Source organism: Sminthopsis crassicaudata, chromosome 4 (genome assembly GCF_048593235.1).
Source record: "Sminthopsis crassicaudata isolate SCR6 chromosome 4, ASM4859323v1, whole genome shotgun sequence".
Taxonomy (NCBI): domain Eukaryota; kingdom Metazoa; phylum Chordata; class Mammalia; order Dasyuromorphia; family Dasyuridae; genus Sminthopsis; species Sminthopsis crassicaudata.
In genome coordinates this window covers 97,000,771-97,021,807 of record NC_133620.1, presented here as the reverse complement: position 1 = coordinate 97,021,807, position 21,037 = coordinate 97,000,771, and the positions used below count along the sequence as shown (strand labels likewise).

Genomic DNA, 21,037 nt, shown 5'->3' with positions numbered 1-21,037 from the left:
CTAGTCTGTCCTCTTATTTCAGATGGGTTAGTTGGGGTCAGAGGCAAGATCTGAACCTTAATCTTGCTCATTCCACGTCCAGTTTTTTTTTTTTATCCACTACAGCAGGACATGGGTGTAAGCCCAGAATTCCCACTAGCTTCCAAGGGGGCAATAAACAACCACCAGCACCTTTCCCTCCTTCCTTCCCCCTTCTTCCTTTCCTCCCTCTTCTCTTTCTTTCCTCTTTCCCTCCCTCCTTTCCTTCCTTCCTTCCTTCTTTCCCTCTCTCCTTCCTTCCTTTCTTTCTTTTCTCCTTCCTTCCTTTCTTCTATCTTTCATCCTTCCTTCCTTCTTTCCTCCTTCCCTCCTTCCTTTCTTCTTTCTTTCCTCCTTCCCTCCCTCCTTCCTTTCTTCTTTCTTTCCTCCTTCCTTCCCTCCTTCCCTTCTTCCTCCCTTCCTTTGCCCCTTTCCTCACAACAATCTATAAGGTAGTTTGTAGAAGTGTTATTTTTTTCATTTTGTGAAAGAGGAAACTAAGGTTCATGCTTCTCATTTCTAGGTTTAGTATCTTTCCCTCCAAACCATGCCACCTGAGACTTGATAACTCTTTGTATGTAACCACTGGCTCACCAGAAAGCCTACTGTGTATTTGGCCAAGTAAGATGCTCTTTTGAAGCCATCTAAATTATTCTTTTTCTGGGGAGAAGATACAATTCTCCCAGAATAAAATTAGATAGTACAGGTGAGCTTATTATCTCAACTTAATTTAATCAACATTTATTAGTCACTCACTATGTGCAAATCACTGTTTCTCCTGCAGAAACATGTTTTTTCCTTTTACCAGAAAAGAATAACTCATAGAGAGCAGACTCATAAGTCACGTATGGCACGCAATGGGTCACTAAACTAGCAAATGAGGTGGGTGGATGGTAGTGAATGGAAGGAGCTATTAGGAATGAAAGTAAAGAGAATGTGGGAGAAAAAAATGTTGTTCAAGTTACCTGAGCCCCTTCTTGGGAAGTGTGTTCCGATCTCGCTGATTACTGTAGAAATGAAAGAGAAGAATGTCATATAAGTTCAAATCAATTCCATTTAATGCTACAAACATCCAGTTAGCACCTACTCTGTGCACAATACTGGATTAGGTGCTAAGGAGATTCAGATCTTAGGAGCTGCCATCTAGAGGGAGAAAACGGTTGGATGGATAATTTGAATAGAAATGTCACATGGGTTGACTCAGAAGATAGTATTTGTGACTATAGGACTGAGAGACTCAGTAATTCAACAAGACCCTGGAGGCTTACTGAGCATCCAAAGTCCATGGAACAATGAGCTACTTTATTTCTATAAACAAAAAGAGAAAAGGCCCCAGAGTGTATCCTGGATGATTTCCCAGGAGCGTCTTTTTACTTTTGGGAAGGTTCTACTAGGGTTAGGAAGCAAGGCTTAGGTGAGGAGAATATTTTTGGGAATTAGGGCAAAAAAGGAAATAAGGATGGGTGTCGGGGTAAGGGGCAGATGGGGGATGGCAATGGTGAGAAAGCTCAATCAGCTTCATTAATTTGATAGGCAGGTGTAAGACAGTTCCCTTTGCGATTTTCTTACCTTTCCAACTGCCCGGCTCTTGGGCTCCCACTCCAGGTCAGCTCCCCTGCCTCTTCCTCTGTGGGCACAGCGGGGGGTACAGGCGTGGTGGGGGCAGGGGTACTGCTGGGGAAGGCACTGGGCAGGCTCATTGGCATCTGGAGCGACTCCATACTCCTGTGCAAGCCGGAGAGCTTGGGGTACATGCGGGGTTCCTTGGGGACATTGAAGCCGCTCATAAGCTCCAGGCCCTGAGAGAAGCTGGCTGAGTTAATATTGAGGATGGGTGCCGGGCTGGGAGTAAAGCAAGTGGGGAGGGGGCCACCCGTTGCAGAGCCCGTGGGATGCAGATCTGGGATCTTGGGGGCATGGACTTCACTGGAGGATGGTAGGTCTAAACTGTTGGAATTGACCTTGTCCAAGTTGGCCAAAGATGGAGGCTTAACAAAGCTCTTGGATGTGGCCCTGGAGGAAAATCAAGTTAAGAAAACACCATTTAGTAAGGGTCCCTTCCCTGTGGGTAGACCTTGTCTTAGGGGATGTTTCAAAATACTGGACTGAGGAGACATGGACCCTGACTGTCAAAGGAGAAAGATAGCACATACCAGAGGAAGAAATGAACCCTTTAATAAAAAAAACTCTACACATTAATATAGCATGCCGTAGCTAAGAAAATGCTGGACTTAGATTCAGGAGAACTCTAACCCTGAACAAGTCCTTTAACCTCCTCATGCCTCTACTTTCTCATCTGTAAATAGGGTTAATAATATTTGCACTGAATATTTAGGGCTTTTTAAACATTGAGGTCTGTGAGTATGAAGTACTGAATTTAACTTTTTTTGAGTTGATTGGTTTTTAATGGATTTCCCCCCCTTCTTTTTCTTTCTTTTAAAACAAATCAATTTCTTTGTTGTAAAAGCATGGTTCTCTGGGAGAAGGTAAGGTAGAGATAGAAGGGAAAATCAAGATGAAAAAATAAGATTAATATAAATCTAATTTAAAATAATTTAATTATTAAAAATAATAATACTTGAACTAATTCTCATAAGTCTGTAAGAAAAGTGCTTTGCAAAAACCTTAACCCTCCCCTCCCAAGAAAAATTGCTGTGCAAATGTGAGTAATTGTCATTATAGGCTATAGGGAAAGAAGGGAAGAGGAGGGGAAGGAAAGGGAGGAGAGTAGAGGGGAGGGAGCAGAGAGGAGGGAGAAAGGAGAAGAGAGCAGAGGGAAGGGAACAAGGAGGAGGGGAGCAGAAGGGAGGAGAGCAGGATGGGGAAATCAGAGGGAAGGGGATCAGAGGGAAGGGAGCAGGGAGGAGGAGAACAGAGGGGAGAGAACAAGGGGGAGAGAAGCAGAGGGGAGGAGAGCAGGATGGGGAGATCAGAGGGAAGGGACCAGAGAGAGGAAAACAGAGGGGAGGGAACAAGGGGGAGAGAAGCAGAGGGGAGAAAGCAAAGGGATGTTGGTACCTGAGAGGAGTTGGTGGCAGTTCTGCAATCTTGGTGGCTGGCGGCTGGCTCCCTTGATTTTTGGGGGTGCTCTCTGGTGAGCCGATACTTTTCAAGGAAACATTGTCTGGGTCCAAGGCCACTGCCTTGGCTTTGGCTTTCTCCTTTTCCCTGTCTGTCTGATTTACTGGGGCCGGTGTAGTCCGACCCCCCGCAACCTTTGAAGGTTCCTTCAGCCTTGAAGTTGAGAGGCTGCCTTGCTTGGTACTGAGGAGACTGGGATCGATGCTGCTGCTCACAGGACGGGGTCCGCCCCTGCCTGTCACACTCATGGAGCTGGACTTGGCTGGCCGGGGCAGACTTCGATACTGGATGTTGGTGCGAGCCCCGGGAGCCATGAATCCGGGCTCAGTGCTGTTGGAGGCATCCAGGCTGGTCTTGCGCCCATTCACCGGCTTGACAGGGATGCCCGACGACTTCTGGATCTTACTCAGGGTGGCTGAACCACCTGCCTGCATGACAGTGGCCGTGCCCGTGGCTGGGGGAGGCTTCTTGTAGCCAAAGGAACTGGAGGTGGAGGGCCGAGCAATGCCTGAGGGGGGCTTCTTGGCGTCTGCAAGGCGGTCTCGGCCAGCGTCTGAGGAGGAACGCTGCAGCCCGGTATTCTTCACTGAGAGTTTGCCTTTGTCTGTGGCCTTCCCTTCGGGCTTGCCTGCGAGAGAGTGGGGGTCAGGTAAAGGGAATGAGAGACTAAGACATGTCTCTGAGCTCCTTTGTGCAGGTCTAAGGGCCAGACCCAGAATCTGGGGAACTTGGTACAGGAAATGCTGAGCAAGATTCAGCCTAAGGAGGAAAATTCTAGAAATCCACTAGGAGCCTCAGGGTGACTTGTGGATGGTTTTAGATACTCTGCTGAATCATGGGCATCTCTAGTGAGTTTCCACACAAGAGGGCCAAGAAGGGACCAAATCCACTAAGAGTTCTGGGAAGGCAAATAATGATAATAAGGAGAGTGTTAAGTCAGAAGAAAATAATTGGCAATAATAGACTTGAGGGATATGTTGCTAAAGACTAAAAGATATCTGGTTGGGAATGTTTACCAACAACAAAACTGTCTAGATGTGGCTGCCTGACTCATCCCTTTGAAGCAAGCATTTTAGGAATAATCCGCTCCTTGTACCTCTACCTTTCTGGGCCTGTATGGTAATCTGTCCATCTAAGACCTAAGAAGAGTAAAAGAATTCCTAAAAGAACATGTATGGAAGCTTCCCATGCATAGTATCAGGATCTGGAATGGATGTGTTTCACTCCCAATGCCTCCCCCGGCTTACCTGCCACTTTGAGGGCACTCTGGGCTGTGTGGGTGATGGGTGAGGTGACGGCCACCGGGGGGGTCTTGCCCTTCTTCAGAGACCCCGGGGTTCCGAGGCTGATGGGCTTCTTCAGCTCTCCACCCTTGGACGTCTCATCACAGCTCTCTGGCCGTTCTCGCCTCCACTTGGAGGTCCCGGGCTCCATCTTGAGGCTGCCGCTGTCGTACTCCAGCTTCTTCGGACCCTTTTCCTCCGACTCACTGAACCAGCTTAGCCCGCTCTCCACCAGCGAGCGCTTTTCTGAGTCTGTGCGTAACTGGGGTGGGGAAGGGAAGTGGAAAGAGTGAGACCTTGTCTGCACAACTTGCCAGAGGTGAGGGATGAGTGTAATCAATTGACAAACATTTGTTAAGAATTTCATATTTGCCCATTACTATACTAATAACTGAGAATATAAAGAAGAAAGGGCAGCTAGGTGGAGAGAGCACCAGCCCTGGAATCAGGGGGACCTGAGTTCAATTCTACTCAGACACTTAACACTTCTTGGCTGTGTGACCCTGGGCAAGTCACTTAGCCCCAGCCTCGGGGGGGAAATATATATATAAAGCATAAATAGCCTTTGCCCTAAAATAGCTTTTGACTTAATGAGAGAGACAACATAGACATGATTATGCACTTATGTATATAGGCGTGGAAATATCTATTTATGTATATATATATATATATATATATATACGGGGTGTTCCCCAAAATCAAAGAACTTAAAAAGTTTAAGCTTTAAGGGCTTCAAATTGTGCCAAAACTTTTGAAACACCGTCTATCTATCTAATCTATCTATCTGCCAATTATTATGCTAAGAATTAAGAATATAAAGAAAAAGCAACAATAGTTTTTGCCCTAAAGTAGCTTATGGCCAGGAGACAACATATGTGTGTTATATACTTATGTATATAGATGTGGAAATATCTATTTATATTTATATATATGCACAGGGTGTTGCCCCCAAAATAAAGAACTTAAAACATTTTAAGTTTTAAGAGCTTCAAACTGTGTCAAAACTTTTGGGACACGGACACACACACACGCACACACACACTCTCTCTCTCTTGATCTATATATCTATTTCTATATGTATGTGTATATATATCTATATATCTATATATCATATCTATGTTGTTTCCATTAGACTTTTAATTCACTTACGGCAAAGACTATTTTTGCTTTTCCAAAAGTCCAATATCTCTCTATCTATGTATCTGTGATACCTGTGTATATACACATATATACATACACACACATACGTGTACATACAAGATCCCTGCAGAATAGATGGAGGACTGCCTCAGAGGAGAAGGCACTAGCAGCTGAGGGACAGGAGGTGGGGCTGGGAAAGGGCTCTTGCAGAAGGTGTCATTTGATTTAAGTCGTGCTGGAAGACCAGGATTTTAGGAAGTGGAAGTGAGAAGGGAGGGGATTCCAAGCATGTGGGAAGGCCAGAAGGAAGGAAAGGAATGTGCTGCAGCCAGGAGGTCAGTAAAGCTTAACTGCAGAGTGAGAGAAGGGGAGTAAAGTGTAAGAATACTGGCAAGGTAGGACAGGACCAAGTTATGAAAGGCTCTGCTTCTGGAGATATCAGGGAGCCAACGGTAGAGGGAAGACATGTTACTGAGAAGAAGAATGGCATGTTAAGAACTATGCTTTTGGAAAACTGCTTTGGCAGCTGCATGGAGGATGAACTGGAATGGGCAGAGACACTAGGCAGAGAGATCAATTAGGAGGCTGTTGTGATGATCCAGGGGAGAGGTAATAAAACAAATAAATAAAATAAACAAAACAAAGTGGTGCTGTGTAAAAATAGAGAAGGGGATATACACTCACACACACAAGACATATCGCGGAGACAGAAACAAGAAGATTTTATAACTAATTGCATATGTAGAATGAGGGAGAATAAAGAATCATCGATGATGTGAAGATTTCAAACCTGGGTAACTGGGAAGATGGTGGCTCCCTTGAAAGAAGAAGGGAGATACTCAGAAAAGGGGTGGATTTGGACAGAAATCTGTTGTGCACATGTTTGAGATACTTGTGGAACATATGGTTAAATAAAGAGGTGTTTTGGTTGCCTCTTTCCCAGTCTAGTCCTAACTGTTTGAGCACGTCACCCCTAAATTAGGGGAACACCAAAAAACTGGGGGGAGTCTAAATCTGGCCAGAACAGATGGCTCAGGGGAAGGTTCAGTGGATTTGCTCTCTGACCCGCTGAAGGCACAAGGAAATGGTCAGCGTGTGTGTCCAGGGAAGGCCTGGGCACCTGCTTGGTCTCCTAGCTCCTCCTGGACTGTGGGTTGGTCATTTTTCAGACTCACTCACCACTACGGTCGAGTTCCTCCGAGAAGCAGTAGGGGTGGTGGGGAGGGAGTTGAGCGAGGAGCTAGCGTTGAATTCTTCAGAACTGAGGTTGTCCGAGGCATCGCTGAGCCCGCTGCTGATGCTGCTGCTCTCATCCCAGCTGTAGGACGAGAGAGAAAGGCCAGAAGGTTAAGACAGGATCCAGGCCTGGGGATGTTTTTTGGACCCCTGGAAAAATAGCTTGTTCTTAAAAGAAAGATTTATTGTAAAGCACCATCTGGAAGGAGAAGGCTACGGGGTGAGATCTCATACCCCCAATGACGGAGAATAAAGCTTTAATCTGTTTATGATTCAGGGTTCTCCTGTGAGTGCAATCAAGATCTATACTTGGCCTGGGTTGCTTCACTGGACCACCAACTGGTGCAATTTCCAGGGAAGAAATTCCAAAATGGCATTTATGGGGGCTAGCTTTCCTCCAAGCTTACGCTGATTCTTCCTAGGTGTTGGGGAAGGCTTCAATCTAATGACTCAAATTAGTCACTTCAGATACTAAGGCCATTCTGGACAGTTTAGTTGTTTCCTGTTGTCTTCATTTTATCATCCTCAGACCCAACCTCCCCCTCTCCTCCCCAAGACAAAACAAAACTTTATACTTTGCCCTGGGGATTCTGAGATTGAAGAGGAGAGATCTTGCCATAGCTTGCCTGGAACCAGGCTTCCCTGTAACTTCCTGGATATTTCTCCTGTTTCCTACCCCTTCCAGCTAGGATTTTTTTTTTTTTTTAAATGTGTAGTCTTTCTCTATTAGAATATAAGCTTATTGAGGGCAAGAAGAGTTGTGCTTCCTGGAATTTATTTGAGCATATTGCTCAGTACATTTTAAGTGCTTATTAAATTATCTGTCACAGGAAATTTTTATTAGTCTAAGGCCAGGCCCATATAATAAAAAAAAAAAATTCAATAAACATTATGGCAAAACAAGGTATCCAGAGCTTAAGTTTCAGATTAGCAGTCAATTATTTCCTCTTTCATATGTTTTTTCCTTTTTTTATACACCAGTTTTCAGCAATTAGCTCCAAGGTTAATTTTCTCGCCCTAGATTAACAATTCTTATAACTTTAAGTCAACCTCTGCCTGACTCAGTTTCTTCAACAGTAAAATGGGGATTATAACATCTACCTCTCATGTTGTGAGGATCAAATAAGATAATATTTGGAAAGCAAATGCCTGGCACAAAGTCAATGCTTAATAAATATTTATTTTCTCTACTACCACCCTCATTTAGATTTTTTTTCACATATCTCTTATGAAATTTGAATGTTGAAAACTTTTTATATGTAATTAGAAAAAGTACCATTGAGTATTAAAAAAAAACACCTCATTTTAGTACAGTGCTGTAAGATTTACTAACTGTATTAATTGCAATGAACTTGTGAAATAGGTAGAGGAGATATTATCCCCATTTTAGAGAAAGAAAACTGATGCTAAGGATACACAATCCCCAACAAAGTATGTTGCCTTTCCATATTTATACAACTAGTCTTTTCAAATCATAGGCAGAAGGTTCATGTATTCAGATTTTTAAATTAACAATGGAAAAAGTCGAAGTCTTAGAAATTAATCTCCTTCTTTCTCCCCTGCAAATGGAGCTAACTTCTAACTTTTCTGAGTTACCCTAGAGGGGAGTGGGTAGGGGGTGACAAAATAATATATCTCCAAAACACAAAGGCACATTTTTAGAGTTATTAGAAGCTATATTCAAGTTTCACATAAATCATGCAATTTCTCTCTGTTGACAGTCATCCCATTTATCTTTTTTTCCTCCCATTAATTTTAATTTTTCTTCTTCCTCTCCCCTCCTCCTTCCCCTAACCCGGAGACTTTCCTCTCCTTTGTCTTCTAGGCGTGTCTTTGCTCCTAGTTATGTTTTCCAACAGTAAAAAATTTGAAACTTAACTTTCCATTAGGCTCCCTCCTGACCTATTTCCCCCTATTGCTTCCTTACCTCTCCCCCCTGCCCTGTTTTCAGTCTTTTGTCATATTAAGCAGGTTCTTGCCGGGGTCATTTTATATCTCCAGACAGTCCCTATGTTCTGCTGTCATTCAAGGTTATATGAATCAGACTCATGGTATCGCTGAGAAGTTAACTGCTGGGGGCACTTGAAGTTCAAACAGAGGTAGAGGCTGGGTATGTACAGAGTCATTTAACTTCTTGGCCAATTGCTTGGGATAACAGGCCCAGGCTGTCAGAGAAAGGCTGCTGTTATATATCTTATGTGTGTGTGAATCCATATATAATTACAAAGAGATCCTGGTTCATGTACTAATAATCTTGTTTTATCTCCATGTATAGTGTTAAGATCACTAAACTTGGAGCCAATTCAATTCAACATTAAGTACCGATTACATGCCAGGCACTGGAGGAATAAAACCCCAAATGAAACAGAGCTTCCTTAAGGAGCTTATATTCTACTTAGGGGAAAACAATACAATAATATATAATAAGGTGATACAAAATATGAACAAAAATAATATCGGGGAAAAGGAGATATACCAACAATTGAGAGGAATCAGGAAAGACCTCACACTAGGGCTATGAAGAAACTAGGAATTCCCAAAGGCACAGGTGAGGGCAGAGAGCATTGCAAAAATAATGCAAAAGTATGGATGGAGGTGAGAGAATAAATGTCATGTATAAGAAATAGCAGGTAATAGCAGTTTTAAAAAATTTATTTATTCTGAATTTATGAAATAAAACAAGCATTTGCATAGTATAGCAAAATAGGAAAAAATTATTGCACATGAAACCACTAATCTAAGTAATAACAGTTTGCTTAGAATGTGGAGTATGTGAAGGGGAATGACAGACAACCTAAGTCTGGAAAAATAGTCAGATACTGAGGGCATTTAAATGTTGAACATTTAAATATCCTAGAAGAATAGGGAGCTACTGGAGTTTCTAGATCCTGGATGAGGAGTGGTATGGTCAGATCTGTGGTTAGGAGTATCATTTTGAAAGTTGTGTGGAAGACGAAGTAAGGAGGGGAAAGATCAGGGGCAGGGAAACCAATTAGGGAGCTATTGCAATAACCCAACCTAGATGAGATCTAAATGATGAAATCTAAATTCCAAGAATCCTACTTTTAAAATGTTTGTCTTTTTTTTTTTTTTTTTTTTTTTTTTTTTGAGAATTCATTTCTGGGCTTAATTTATCATATGGTCAAAAATTTCTACCTTCTGTCTAAGCTAAAGAGCTCTTTCTTCCTTTCATATCAATTTTTTCTTATTTTTTCCTCAGGAAAATACAAGGAAGGTTTCTTTGAAATCTCTCAGTGTTCTCATTTCTAAACTGCTGATTTGTTCTAGTTCTCTAACCTTTTCTCATGTTTTTAAGTCTTTCATTTCATTGCTCTTAGGACTTGACTCAAAAACCTTAGAATGTTAGAGCTAGAGGAGTCTCTGGAAGATTATATGGTCCAAACATACTTCCCATCTGCCATTTTACAGAAAATTAGGCATGACTTGACTAAGGTTATATGGCAACAGAACTGGAACTAGGACCTAGAACCAAAGGCTTTTCCCATCTTAGGACTTTTTAGGTCAGTGCTCTTTCAACTATTTCATATGCTATTCCTATTCAATGATATGGGACCTAAAGCTGAATATGAAACTTCAAGAAGACTCTTATGTCTGTGTAAGTCTGTCTATGTATTTATCTTTATCTAGAAATATAGACACACACATATATACATGCATATATAAACATGTGTATGTATATATGTATACTTACACATATATGTATATATTTGGGAAAAAAGAAGAGAAAGAAAGAAGAAAAAGGAGGGAAGAGAGAAGAGAGGAGAAAAAAGACAAGATAAGAGAAGGGAGAGAGAAGGGATAAGAGGAAAGGGAGAGAGAAATAGAGAGGAAAAAATGAGAGAAGAGAGAAAAAGAAGAAAGAGGAGAGAGAAGAGAGAATGGGAAGAAACACAGAGGAAGAAGAAAAGAGAGAGAGGGGGGAAGAGATTACTTTTATTAAGGTTCATCTTTAGGTTCTTTAGCATGGGGGCAGCAGCACTGGTGTATCTCAGCTTGCGTGAGTACAAAGACTAAAGAGGCTAAAAATGTGTTTTTGTGAATTAGCTAGTGTCTGGCAAAATTTTCTTTTTTGATTTATTTTGAGTTTCATATCATGGAATAATAATCAGACACGCAAGTCATTGGAGTGTTTGGCCCAGATTTCAGCTGGTCTCATTTTAACTCAGTTGCTGGGAATAGGAGAGTGGGTGGTTTGGACATTTGGCTTGTGTTCTGCAGTGATTTATCCAAACATTTTGAGAGAGAGAGAAAGAAAAAGAGAAAGAGAGAGAAAGCATGAGGAATAGAGTGTGCTTAATTCATTGGTATTTATACTTTGTCACTATGAAATATAATTATTAGGGTGCTATGATTGACTTTTCTTCTGAGCTCATACCAAAGATTATATCTTGGACTTACCTCCAGCCAGGATATTACTCTTCCCATTTTACAGAATAAGGAGGCTAGGGAGGAAACAAGGTTGGCGCAATGATCCCATTATACCTCCCAGGGCAAAAGCTGATCTTTGGCCATCAAACACAAATGAAATTTATAACATCCTCTTGGGCCAAAGACAAAGAACGCCTGTGATACTGGGTCTTCCATCTGAAGCTAATTATTAGAAATGAAGACTTCAGCATAAGGAAAGACCTTAGAACAAGTTTTTGGAGAGGAACTGTGGAAGTCTCAAGAGCATAAATGCCAGAGAACTCTTGCTTTGTTTTGGCTTCATGGCAGCCTGAGGTTGGAACTGGGGCTGAGGCTGGGAAGCCTTGTTTGACAGGGGAGAATATGAACTTTCCTGGACCATATCTACCTTTCCCCCAAATTAGTGGGGCCAGAACCAAGATAGTATCTATTGGGGAAGTTTTAGAAATTTGAGGTGTTTTCAGAGGAGTCTTTGAGGGTACTCAGAGAATGATTAGATAGGAAGTGTTTGGATATCATTTAAAAGTTAAGCATGACTTTTGCTTCTGGGGTCATTTATAGATTTTGCCATCAGTAACCCCCCTAGAAGACTCCTGATGGATCTGCCCAGAAGAGAATGTTTAAAAGCACAAATTCTTTCTGTTCTTTGAATTTCATGTTCAAATTGGGTAGAAGTTGAGAGATGTGCTGATTCTCAGTGACAAATCCATCTCAGCTATCTTTTTTGGGTCCCTGTATCACTAGATTGTTCACCCATCTCTTTTGTTTCTCAGGTTATCTTTGTAACTAAGACAAGTTCCATTTTCCAAGATCCAATCCACCTATGGCCTATGGATCTTCTTACCCAACTAATGTATCCTCATCTAGTAAGTAGGAGGGGCGGTATAGAAGGCTAGTGCTCTGCTTACTGAATTTTCTTGGGAAACACAGGGTTAAACATGGTCAACCATGTGGAAAGTTAATCTCCAGGCCTATCAATCAATTTCTTTCTTGGGATCAGCAGAGAAGTGAAGATCGGGGATAAAAGGGTGGGTGCCTGGGGAGGAGGGGGATGGGGCTAGGGAAGCAGCTACGCTCTCTTTGCCCAGGGCCTGTGGGGATGGGTACCACATGGTTCCCTTAGGGACAAGGGAGTGAGGAAGTAGGGTCCTAAGTCAATTCTACAGCGGTATTAGGGTCAACATTCCCTTACAGATCACTGACTGTGTAGGTTAGTGAGGTGCCTGAGAGGACTCTGGGAAATTTCTTGGGGATATAGTGGAAATGGGAGGGAGGGAGAGATCAATCCAATTAAACACACTGAGACAGTTATGCTCTTAGAGCAAGGTCTGCAGGAGCAGCAGCAAAAATATATTCGATAAGCAGAGTATGCAAATGCCTTACTAGATTGGTAAAATGACCTGTAGGAAGGGCCTTAGCACTAGGTTCTCCTGAGCCCTCACTATCACCTAAGAAGTATACAGATGCTACAGGAGATAAAATATTGGAGTCAGGAAAATCTGAGTTTGATTCTACTTCAGACACTTACCAGCAAATCAGTTAATCACTCTCAACCTCAGTTTTCTCATCTGTAAAATGGGGGTAATAATAGCACCTAGCTCACAGAGTTTGTAAGGATAAAAAGAGATATTTGTAAAGTGTTTTGCAAATCTCAAAGCATTACATACACAAGTCTACTATCATTTTTATTAATAATAGAAAAATAGAAGATAATAGATAATAGAAGAAGATGAATTCTTTCCAGAGGGTGGTAAGAAAGCCTCTGGTAAGATCTGAAACTTGGAAATGTGGTCAATATCAGGCACAGATTATAAGGAGAAAATGCTTAATTAGTGAGCTGAAGGAGGAATTCTATCAGCCTTTCCAGAAAACTGGAGAGGCAAAGTGACAAGAGGTAAAGTGACTTGCCCAGGGTCTCACAGCTAGTTAAGTGTCCCAGGAAGTATTTGAATCCATTATATTGCTTTTTTTTTTAAATGTTAAGCCCTGACAACCCAGTCTGTATGACATCTCAGGTTTCCAGATATCTCCAAATGTGTGATGAAATTAGAATTAATTTTTATCCAGTTTCATTTAAAAATGAAACATATGTCAATATATATATATACTTTTTTTGGGGGGGGGGAGATGCCTAATGGATTGTAGGATCATAGATTTAGAAACTCCTACTCCATTTTATAAATGAAGAATCTCAGACATAGAGGTATTAAGTGGCTTGTCTAAGGTTACATAATGAGTAAATCAGTCAGTCAGTTACTATTTATTAAGCATCCTATGCTAAGGGCTGAAAAAAACAAAGAGAGGTATAGCACTTTTCTTTGTGGTGGCTAAGAACTGGAAATCGAGGAGATGCCCATCAACTGGGAATGGCTGAATAAATTGTGCTACATGTTTATATGATGGAGTATTGTGCTGTAAGAAATGATGGGCAGCTTGATTTTAGAAAAACATGAAAAGATCTGCATGAAGTAATGAAGAGTGAAATGAGCAGAATCAAGGTTACATTGTAGACAGTAGTAACCATAGTGTTCAAAGAGTAACTGAGAACAACTAAGTTATTCTGAGTTATTACAAATATTCAAATCAACTACAAAGGACCTATGAATGAAAATGCTATCTGCCTCCATCTTCAGAGAAAGAACTAATAAGTAGAAGTATAGATGTTTAAATAGATATTTATCTGTCTGTTCATCTATCTCATTTATCTGTTCATCTATCTCTCTATTCATTTCTGCTATCTACCTACCTACCTGTCTATCTTCACTATAGAACTATTGTCTTATCTATGTTTATCTATCTATCTATCTATCTATCTATCTATCTATCTATCTATCTATCTATCTATCTATCTATCTAATTTGCCTATTCATCCATCTATCTGTCTGTCTTTTGCAGTCTGTTTATGTCAAATTGAGGTATTCTTTAGTTAAGGATAGGAAGGGAAGAGGGAAGGGAGACAAATGTAACTTAAAATGTAACCAAAAAAAAAAAACAAACAAAAAAAACCAAACAATTAAAAAAAAGAAAGGCAAAAACAATTCCTGCCCTCGAGGAATTCTCAGGAGATAACATAAAACCCACTATGTACAAATAAAATACAAGCAGTAAAACCTGAGGACATTCTCCAAGGGCAAGCACCAAGCTTAAGGCTTGGGAAAGGTTTCTTTCTTACAGAAAGTAGGACTTTAGCACACACTTGAAGGGAATCAGGGACCTGAAGCAGAAATGAGGAGGAAGAGTTCCCAGCATGGGTGATGTGAGCAGAGAGCTGAATCAGTATTGGATTGGAGGATAAGCAAAGGAAGTATTTCACTGGATGCCCAGAATACATTGAGGGGAGTAAGTAATAAGCTTGGAAAGGTAGGGAGGGGCCACGTTTTAAAGGACTTTGAAAGTAAAAGAAAGGATTATATTTTTGATTCCGGAAGTGACAGGGGTCACTGATCAGATTTCAGCTTTAGGAAGATGACACTATTAATACTGTTAAGTTTGAGCCCACGTCCTTTGACTAAACCCAGCACTATCCACCATACCATGCTGACAGCGTGTAGGTCACACAAAAAAAATCAAAGCAATGATAATAGTCTGTTGGAACTATAAGTTTTCCAATTGGTTGGAAATTGATTTCAAGGAAGGCAGAGGGATCCTACCTATTGTAGTGGCTAATTATAGTCCTTAGTATAACACTAGGCAAAACAGGTGGCTGGCTAATATAATCATAAAATGTGAGAGCTGGCAGAAAACTTAGACATCATTATAGTTTAACACCTTCATTTCACAGATAAAATAATGTCAAAGGAGGTTAAAGAGTCCGAGAGATTGGAAGCTGTCTCAGATACTTCTCAGTTCTATGATCCTAGGCAATCATTTAACTACTCTCAGCTTCAATTTCCTCATCTGTAAAATGGGGATAATAAAAGCAATCATTCTTACAAAGTTGAGCTGACAATCAACTAACATGTGCTTTGAAAACCTTATATAAACATCAGCTGTTATTATCATCATCATTATTATTAATGAGAGTCAGCACGGCATAATAATACACATAGAAAGGCAGTGGATAGGACAATAGATCTATAGTGAAGATTTGAACTAAAATTTGACCTCAGACACTTGCTACTAGTATGACCACGAGCCAGCCCTTAATCTATTTACCTCAGTTTCTTCAACTGTAAAAAGGAGATAATAATAACATCAACCTCTCAGAGTTGTTTTGTGAGGACAAAAATATGATATTTATAAGTGCTTTGTAAGCCTTAAAACTATGTAACTGCTAATTATTAGATTATTCTTAGAGTCAGAAGACCTTAGTCCAAATCTTACCTCAGACACCCCTCCATCCCCCATCCCCACATTCACTCCCAGACCACCCTCTCCTACGAGTTGTATAAGCCTGAGCAAACCAGTTAACTTCTCAGTTCTCCAGGTAACTCACTATGATCACAAATTGCAGAGATGGTGATGACCTGCATTGATAAAAGCAATTTCTTCATTTGTGAGTTCCCTCCATATTAGTGAAATCACAGTTCCAGTCCCTCATCTTTATTACTATTAGAAGTAATAGGGAGACAAAACAATATCATAGCATTCTGTTGCTTTGGCCATAATAATAAACTTTCTCTTTCTATTAGTTTTCCTTACCATCAGGTTCTACATAAAATCTTGTGAATGCTTTTCTCTTGAACTATATAGTTTTTTTTTTATTATAGTTTTTTATTTACTAGATATATGCATAGGTAATTTTTCAGCATTGGCAATTGCAAAACCTTTTGTTCCAACTTTTCCCATCCTTCCCCCCACCCCCTCCCCAAGATGGCAGGCTGACCAATGTATGTTGAACTATATAGTTTAAAACTATCTAAAGTAGTGGAAGAGACTGGAGAAAGTAGCTTTAAGCAGATGAAATAATCATCAAGTCTTTTCTAAGCGCCCTCTAGGAACTGATGTAAGAGAGAAAGTAGCTAAGCAAGCTTAATAATAGTAACAGCATGAATAAAGTCAGATGAAGGAGGCCAGATATCTGAGAAAAAGGAGGTGAAGACAGACTTTGCTATTTAAGAAAAAGTTCTCTGTTCACTATGAGCAGGATTTAGGAAGATTTCTACTTTGCCACCCAGTTTATCTGGGAGACAGGATGAGATTCATTTCCTAAGTATGTGAAGGAGAACCAAGAAGTCTAGAGAGATCTTAATGTGTTTATAACTGTTTATAAGACCAAGACAAGGCCTGTTTTCCAGGCTATCCTGGGGCAGCAATAAAAATCATTAGAAGCATAGAAAAGCTAAAATCAGGATCTACAACTAATAATAGAATAAATAATAAGGAAAATGGGGATTATTTTTTTCTGAGCAAGGGAAAGCTGAGGAGGAATCTTCCTTTTATAGGAAGAATGGTACCCATAGACATCTCTCTTTTAACATTACCTGAATAGGTAATGTCTCCCAAAATTACCTGATCAACATTGTTTCTCAATGCCATCCTTAATAGACTTTAGCCAGGTTCCTCTGTAATATCTCTAAGCTCTGCTTTAACATCATTCAGCTGATCTCTGATTGTCTGATGTTTATTAGTGATGGCAGGTTAGCCTTTAGCCATTTATTTATCCTATCTGAGGATGAGTAACATACTGAATCTTCAAATAATCCTTGATCCACTCTGCTGGAAGTGATACAAGAGCAGATTCTAACACACTAACCCCTGCTGGACCCTTCCTCTCACCTTCTCTCCTCTCCTCCTACCTTCTAAAGTGCTCGTGGATTAATTGAAAAGCTCTTCAGAGATCAGGGGCTGTTCCAACCCTTGTCGTACTGAGATTGTGAGAAGAGCAAAGGCTTCTCTCCTGGCCTGTTCCCCATTTCCCTAGCTCTGATCCATCTTCGAAGGAGCACTCTGGCCTACCCTGTCTCCTCTTTAGGATGAAAAGAGGGACTGTGAGATGGCCAGCTCAGTTAAACACTGCCCTGTTTGTGGGTTGAGAAAACACTAAAGCACATGGGGCAAGGAACACTCCTTTCTACTGGGAAAAGTACCAAGACCAACAAGGCTCTTGGCTAGGGCTGGCCACTCCTCCCAGACTTCTTCCCTGTGTCCGAGGAAAGCCACCCCAGAATGACCAATGGAGACTGGATGAAGGTTAAATAATCAGAGGAAAGTCAGGCTTGAAAAAGTATTCAGTGCTCCCCTAACAGTTGTTGAATTGAATTAAGTGACTACTTTGCTACCCTGAAAGAAAATACACCCTTGTTGAACACATAAGCTAAGCTTCCTCAGTAATCTGCTTTAAGTGATGCTTATCAGGTGTGAACTGTGCTTGTCTGCTAGCCTTGCAGAGCAGAAACTCTGAAGGCAAAGGCGATGCCAGGCCAGGGATGAAGAATTTTGGAAAATCACAAAGTGTATTCTTGTTGCTGGTTTCCTATTGGATTCTCTTTCCTCTCCTTCTAGGGCTATGGGCTAGGTCACTAAATTTCCTTCCTCAGAGCTATGTATACCTGTATCCTCTTCTTTACCAGCCTGGAAAGAGAGGAGCCATCTGTGCCAACCAAGCCAGAGGCAGTCTCCATGACAACAGGGGTCTCTCTGTCCAGACAGAGCACAAGCTTTGGGATCTGAATCCTTAAATCGATCATGAAAGGGAATCAGAGACAGACTTGGAAGGTCCCTCAGACCCCATGACGACACCGACAATAGGATCTGTGTTCTAGTGAGCAGATCTAACCCACAAGGGACAAAGGATAGAAAGGTCTTTTCTCAATGCTTGGACTTCTGGCCTTGTCTCACTGGCTGGGGTTGATGAGTGATGGATCAGGTGAGATAAACAGGAGGGCATTGGAGCCAGGGAATTCTGGCAGGATGCCCTTTCATCCTGGGAGACAACGTTCCCTTGATTATAGGAGCATGGATTTGGAGATAGAAGAAGTCTCAGGAGGCATGTAGTTCAACCCTTTCATTTTATGGATGAGGAAAGAGATAGTTGAAAAGTTAAGTGAATTACTTGGCTCACCTAGTCTAAGGAACATTCGAATACAATGATGCATTTGCTATCTGCCTTTAAGGATCAAGGGGTTTATGACCTCACCCTGTATCTTGGGCAGATCTGAATTGGGGTAGTCCCTGAGGTCCAGTTTGGACTGCGATTCTAGAACCTGACTGATGGCAAAGCAGAATTAATCCTATAAAAGGTATTAAAACTAGGCTAACATCTTGGGGGTGGTATCCTTCTTGAATGAGAATAAAAAGATAAAAGTGTGTGTATTCTTGGGGGCTGTGCCTGTCCATCCCAAACCCCAAAATATCTCAAACTCCAGCAGTTTCTAGGGGTAGAAGAATAAAAACTATTATCTTTATATAGCATTCTCTTACTTATGACATAAGCATTAGGAACTAGCATGTCTACGCCTCTGACCACTGGCTGATCCAGTGGTTCTTTTAGTAAACAATGGTGGTAAACTGAATGAACCACACCCAGAGAGGATGAGGGAAGCATTCAAGTTGGCACTGGCAGATCTGTGATACTTTGTTCATTCCCAGCTAGCTCCTCGCCATGCCTTTCCTGAGGTCTACAATGGGGGAAGAACACACTGAGCACCTACTTACTATGTGGTAAAGCACTTGAGAGATCAATGAATCAATCAGTTATTCTAAGTGCTTCCAGGAAATCACAGACTGTCACTTAGTCCTTCCCCCTCAAGGAGTTTATAGTCTATATTAAAGGTAGGATAAGATAAAATATGTGAATGACTTATCATACAAGGTAGAATGTGTACTCTGGGAGTTATAAAATATCATGGGGGTTCAAAGGAAGGGTTTTAGCTGCCAAAAGGTGACAATTCCCAGAGAGGGGAGTTCTTGATCCTTGAGTTTTGAAAAAATGGAGTTCATTAGTTTCTAGAGCAGTTATGTTGGTTTCTGGCCAGGAAAACCTGTGGTTTGCATTTAAACGCTAGCTGACTCTTCCCTTTGATAATACTAAACATGGTCATATTAAGGGATCATGGGTTAAATTATTAGCTACCCACTTTACATTAAACTCTCAAAAAGGACACTTGGATGCTTAAATGGCTAAATGCTAGGTTAGAGTATAGGGGACTTAATGAGGAAATGAAGAAGGAAGTAGAAGACATGATGTTTGGCCTTAAGAATGAACCAAAGCCATGCACAAATATCAGCATTATACTTGAATACTGAGAAAAGTGACAAATAAAGGAGATAGTGTAGTATACTGAATTTGAAGAACCCAAATGGGTTTGACTCCTATTGATACCCCTATCTGGGTAACCCGTGGGCAAATAGACCTCTTTGAATTTCCTTTTTCCCATCTGTAAATAAGGAGAATAATGCCTGCATTTTGGAGATCAATAAAATGCTTTAGATACTTAAGCATGATATAAATGTCACCGACGGCTCCTAAAGCCAGTAGTCTCCTCTGCTCCCTACCCCCCGGCTGGCCTCAGCACACTCTATAGCAAGGGAGGGGAGGGGGAGTCAACTGTCTGCCTCATTACATGTCTGTGGTTTGGCCCAGTTCATAGCAAGCTGCCCTGATCTGGTCAACAAAGCCAGGAGTTGGGAAGAGAGATGAACTGTGCAGAGCTGGGATTTGGAGGGAGAGCAGGGTAAGGAAGGAGCCAATTTGAAATTTTTAGGTGATTAGTTTGCCAAGACTTAATCCAGGGGAATGATCATGCAACAAAGAGAGATTCAGAAGGATGTCCTGAGTTCTTTCTCTGAAGCAAGGCAGACTCAAAGAAAGTTTATCTGACACCTTTATGTAGTGGGCTCTTCTTTAGACCATTTTCAGAATGTGGTTAAACAATGTCAGCAACTTGCTGAAGATACATCTACTTCTTCTCCAAGGCACCAATTTGAGTCCCAGAAACGCTGAGGGAATGGCACATGATAGCTGGATCCCAGGCTTTAGACCCCCAAACCCAGGATTCAGTTCTCAAGCTTCCTGGTTCTATAATATCAGGCACCTTGCTGTCTTACTGTTCTTCTGAATTCCCCCCTTGTGTGGGAAACAGAAACTCCAGGGCAGTCCAGGCTTTTTTTTTTTTTTTTTTTTTTTAATCTACTTCTACATTTCAAACAGTGTGTCTTAGCTCTGATAGGGAGGGATTTAGGGACTAGAGCTAAAGATTGGAAAGTTCTTTCTCTAAAGGGCAGCCCCATAAAAAGTGAAATCCAGGAAAATTCAGTGTTTGTGATGCTTAAAGTGTTCTTGCTCTTTAATTTTTCTGTTTATCTCTGAGGTATTCATTCATAGGATTTTAGGGATTTAGAGACTAGAGCTAAAGATTGGGAAGTTCTTTTTCTAAAGAGCATCCCCAGAAAAAGTGAAATCCAGGAAAATTCAGTGTTTTTGATGCTTAAAGTGGTCTTGTACTTTAATTTTTCTGGTTTATCTCTAAGGCATTATTCCCAGGATTTTAGGGCATCTGGTCCAGTCTGTCTACTTCATGTATTCCTTCTCCAGTATCTCTTACTAATGTCTGGTCATTGCTGTTTCCCTTTTCTAAGTTTAACCAGAATTCCTATCGTGCTCATCCTCCTGGTCAGTACAAAAATCAAGCCTGTGGGATGATAATCTGGAATAAGAGGAGAGATATGAATATTGTCTTTTCAATATTTGAAGTTAAGGAAAAGGAAATGGGAAGAGTTATCTAGTTGACCCCAACTGGGAATCCTAGTTAACCATAGCTGGCAATCTGAGTGATCCTTAACATTTAGGCTTCATCCCATTCTCTTCTCTTCTAAGGACTGTAATTCCACGGTGATGGCAGAGAAGGCAAACCTCTGGGCCCAGAAACATTCACTTTCTGTGGTTCAGCTAGACTATGATGCAACCCGAC

At 41.2% G+C, this 21,037-nt stretch overlaps 1 protein-coding gene across 9 annotated transcripts in view; it reads right to left on the bottom strand.

The window, feature by feature from the left end:
• Positions 1-21,037, bottom strand: part of NAV1 (neuron navigator 1) — a 349,961-nt gene that overhangs the window by 34,445 nt on the left and 294,479 nt on the right. For all 9 annotated transcript variants that reach the window (XM_074308768.1, XM_074308764.1, XM_074308770.1 and 6 more), the window contains 5 exons: positions 6,702-6,840; positions 4,347-4,644; positions 3,037-3,727; positions 1,588-2,031; positions 984-1,025 (listed from right to left, as the gene is read on the bottom strand). In XM_074308768.1, coding sequence (XP_074164869.1) covers positions 984-1,025; positions 1,588-2,031; positions 3,037-3,727; positions 4,347-4,644; positions 6,702-6,840 — 1,614 coding nt within the window. The remainder of the gene's footprint in view (positions 1-983; positions 1,026-1,587; positions 2,032-3,036; positions 3,728-4,346; positions 4,645-6,701; positions 6,841-21,037) is intronic.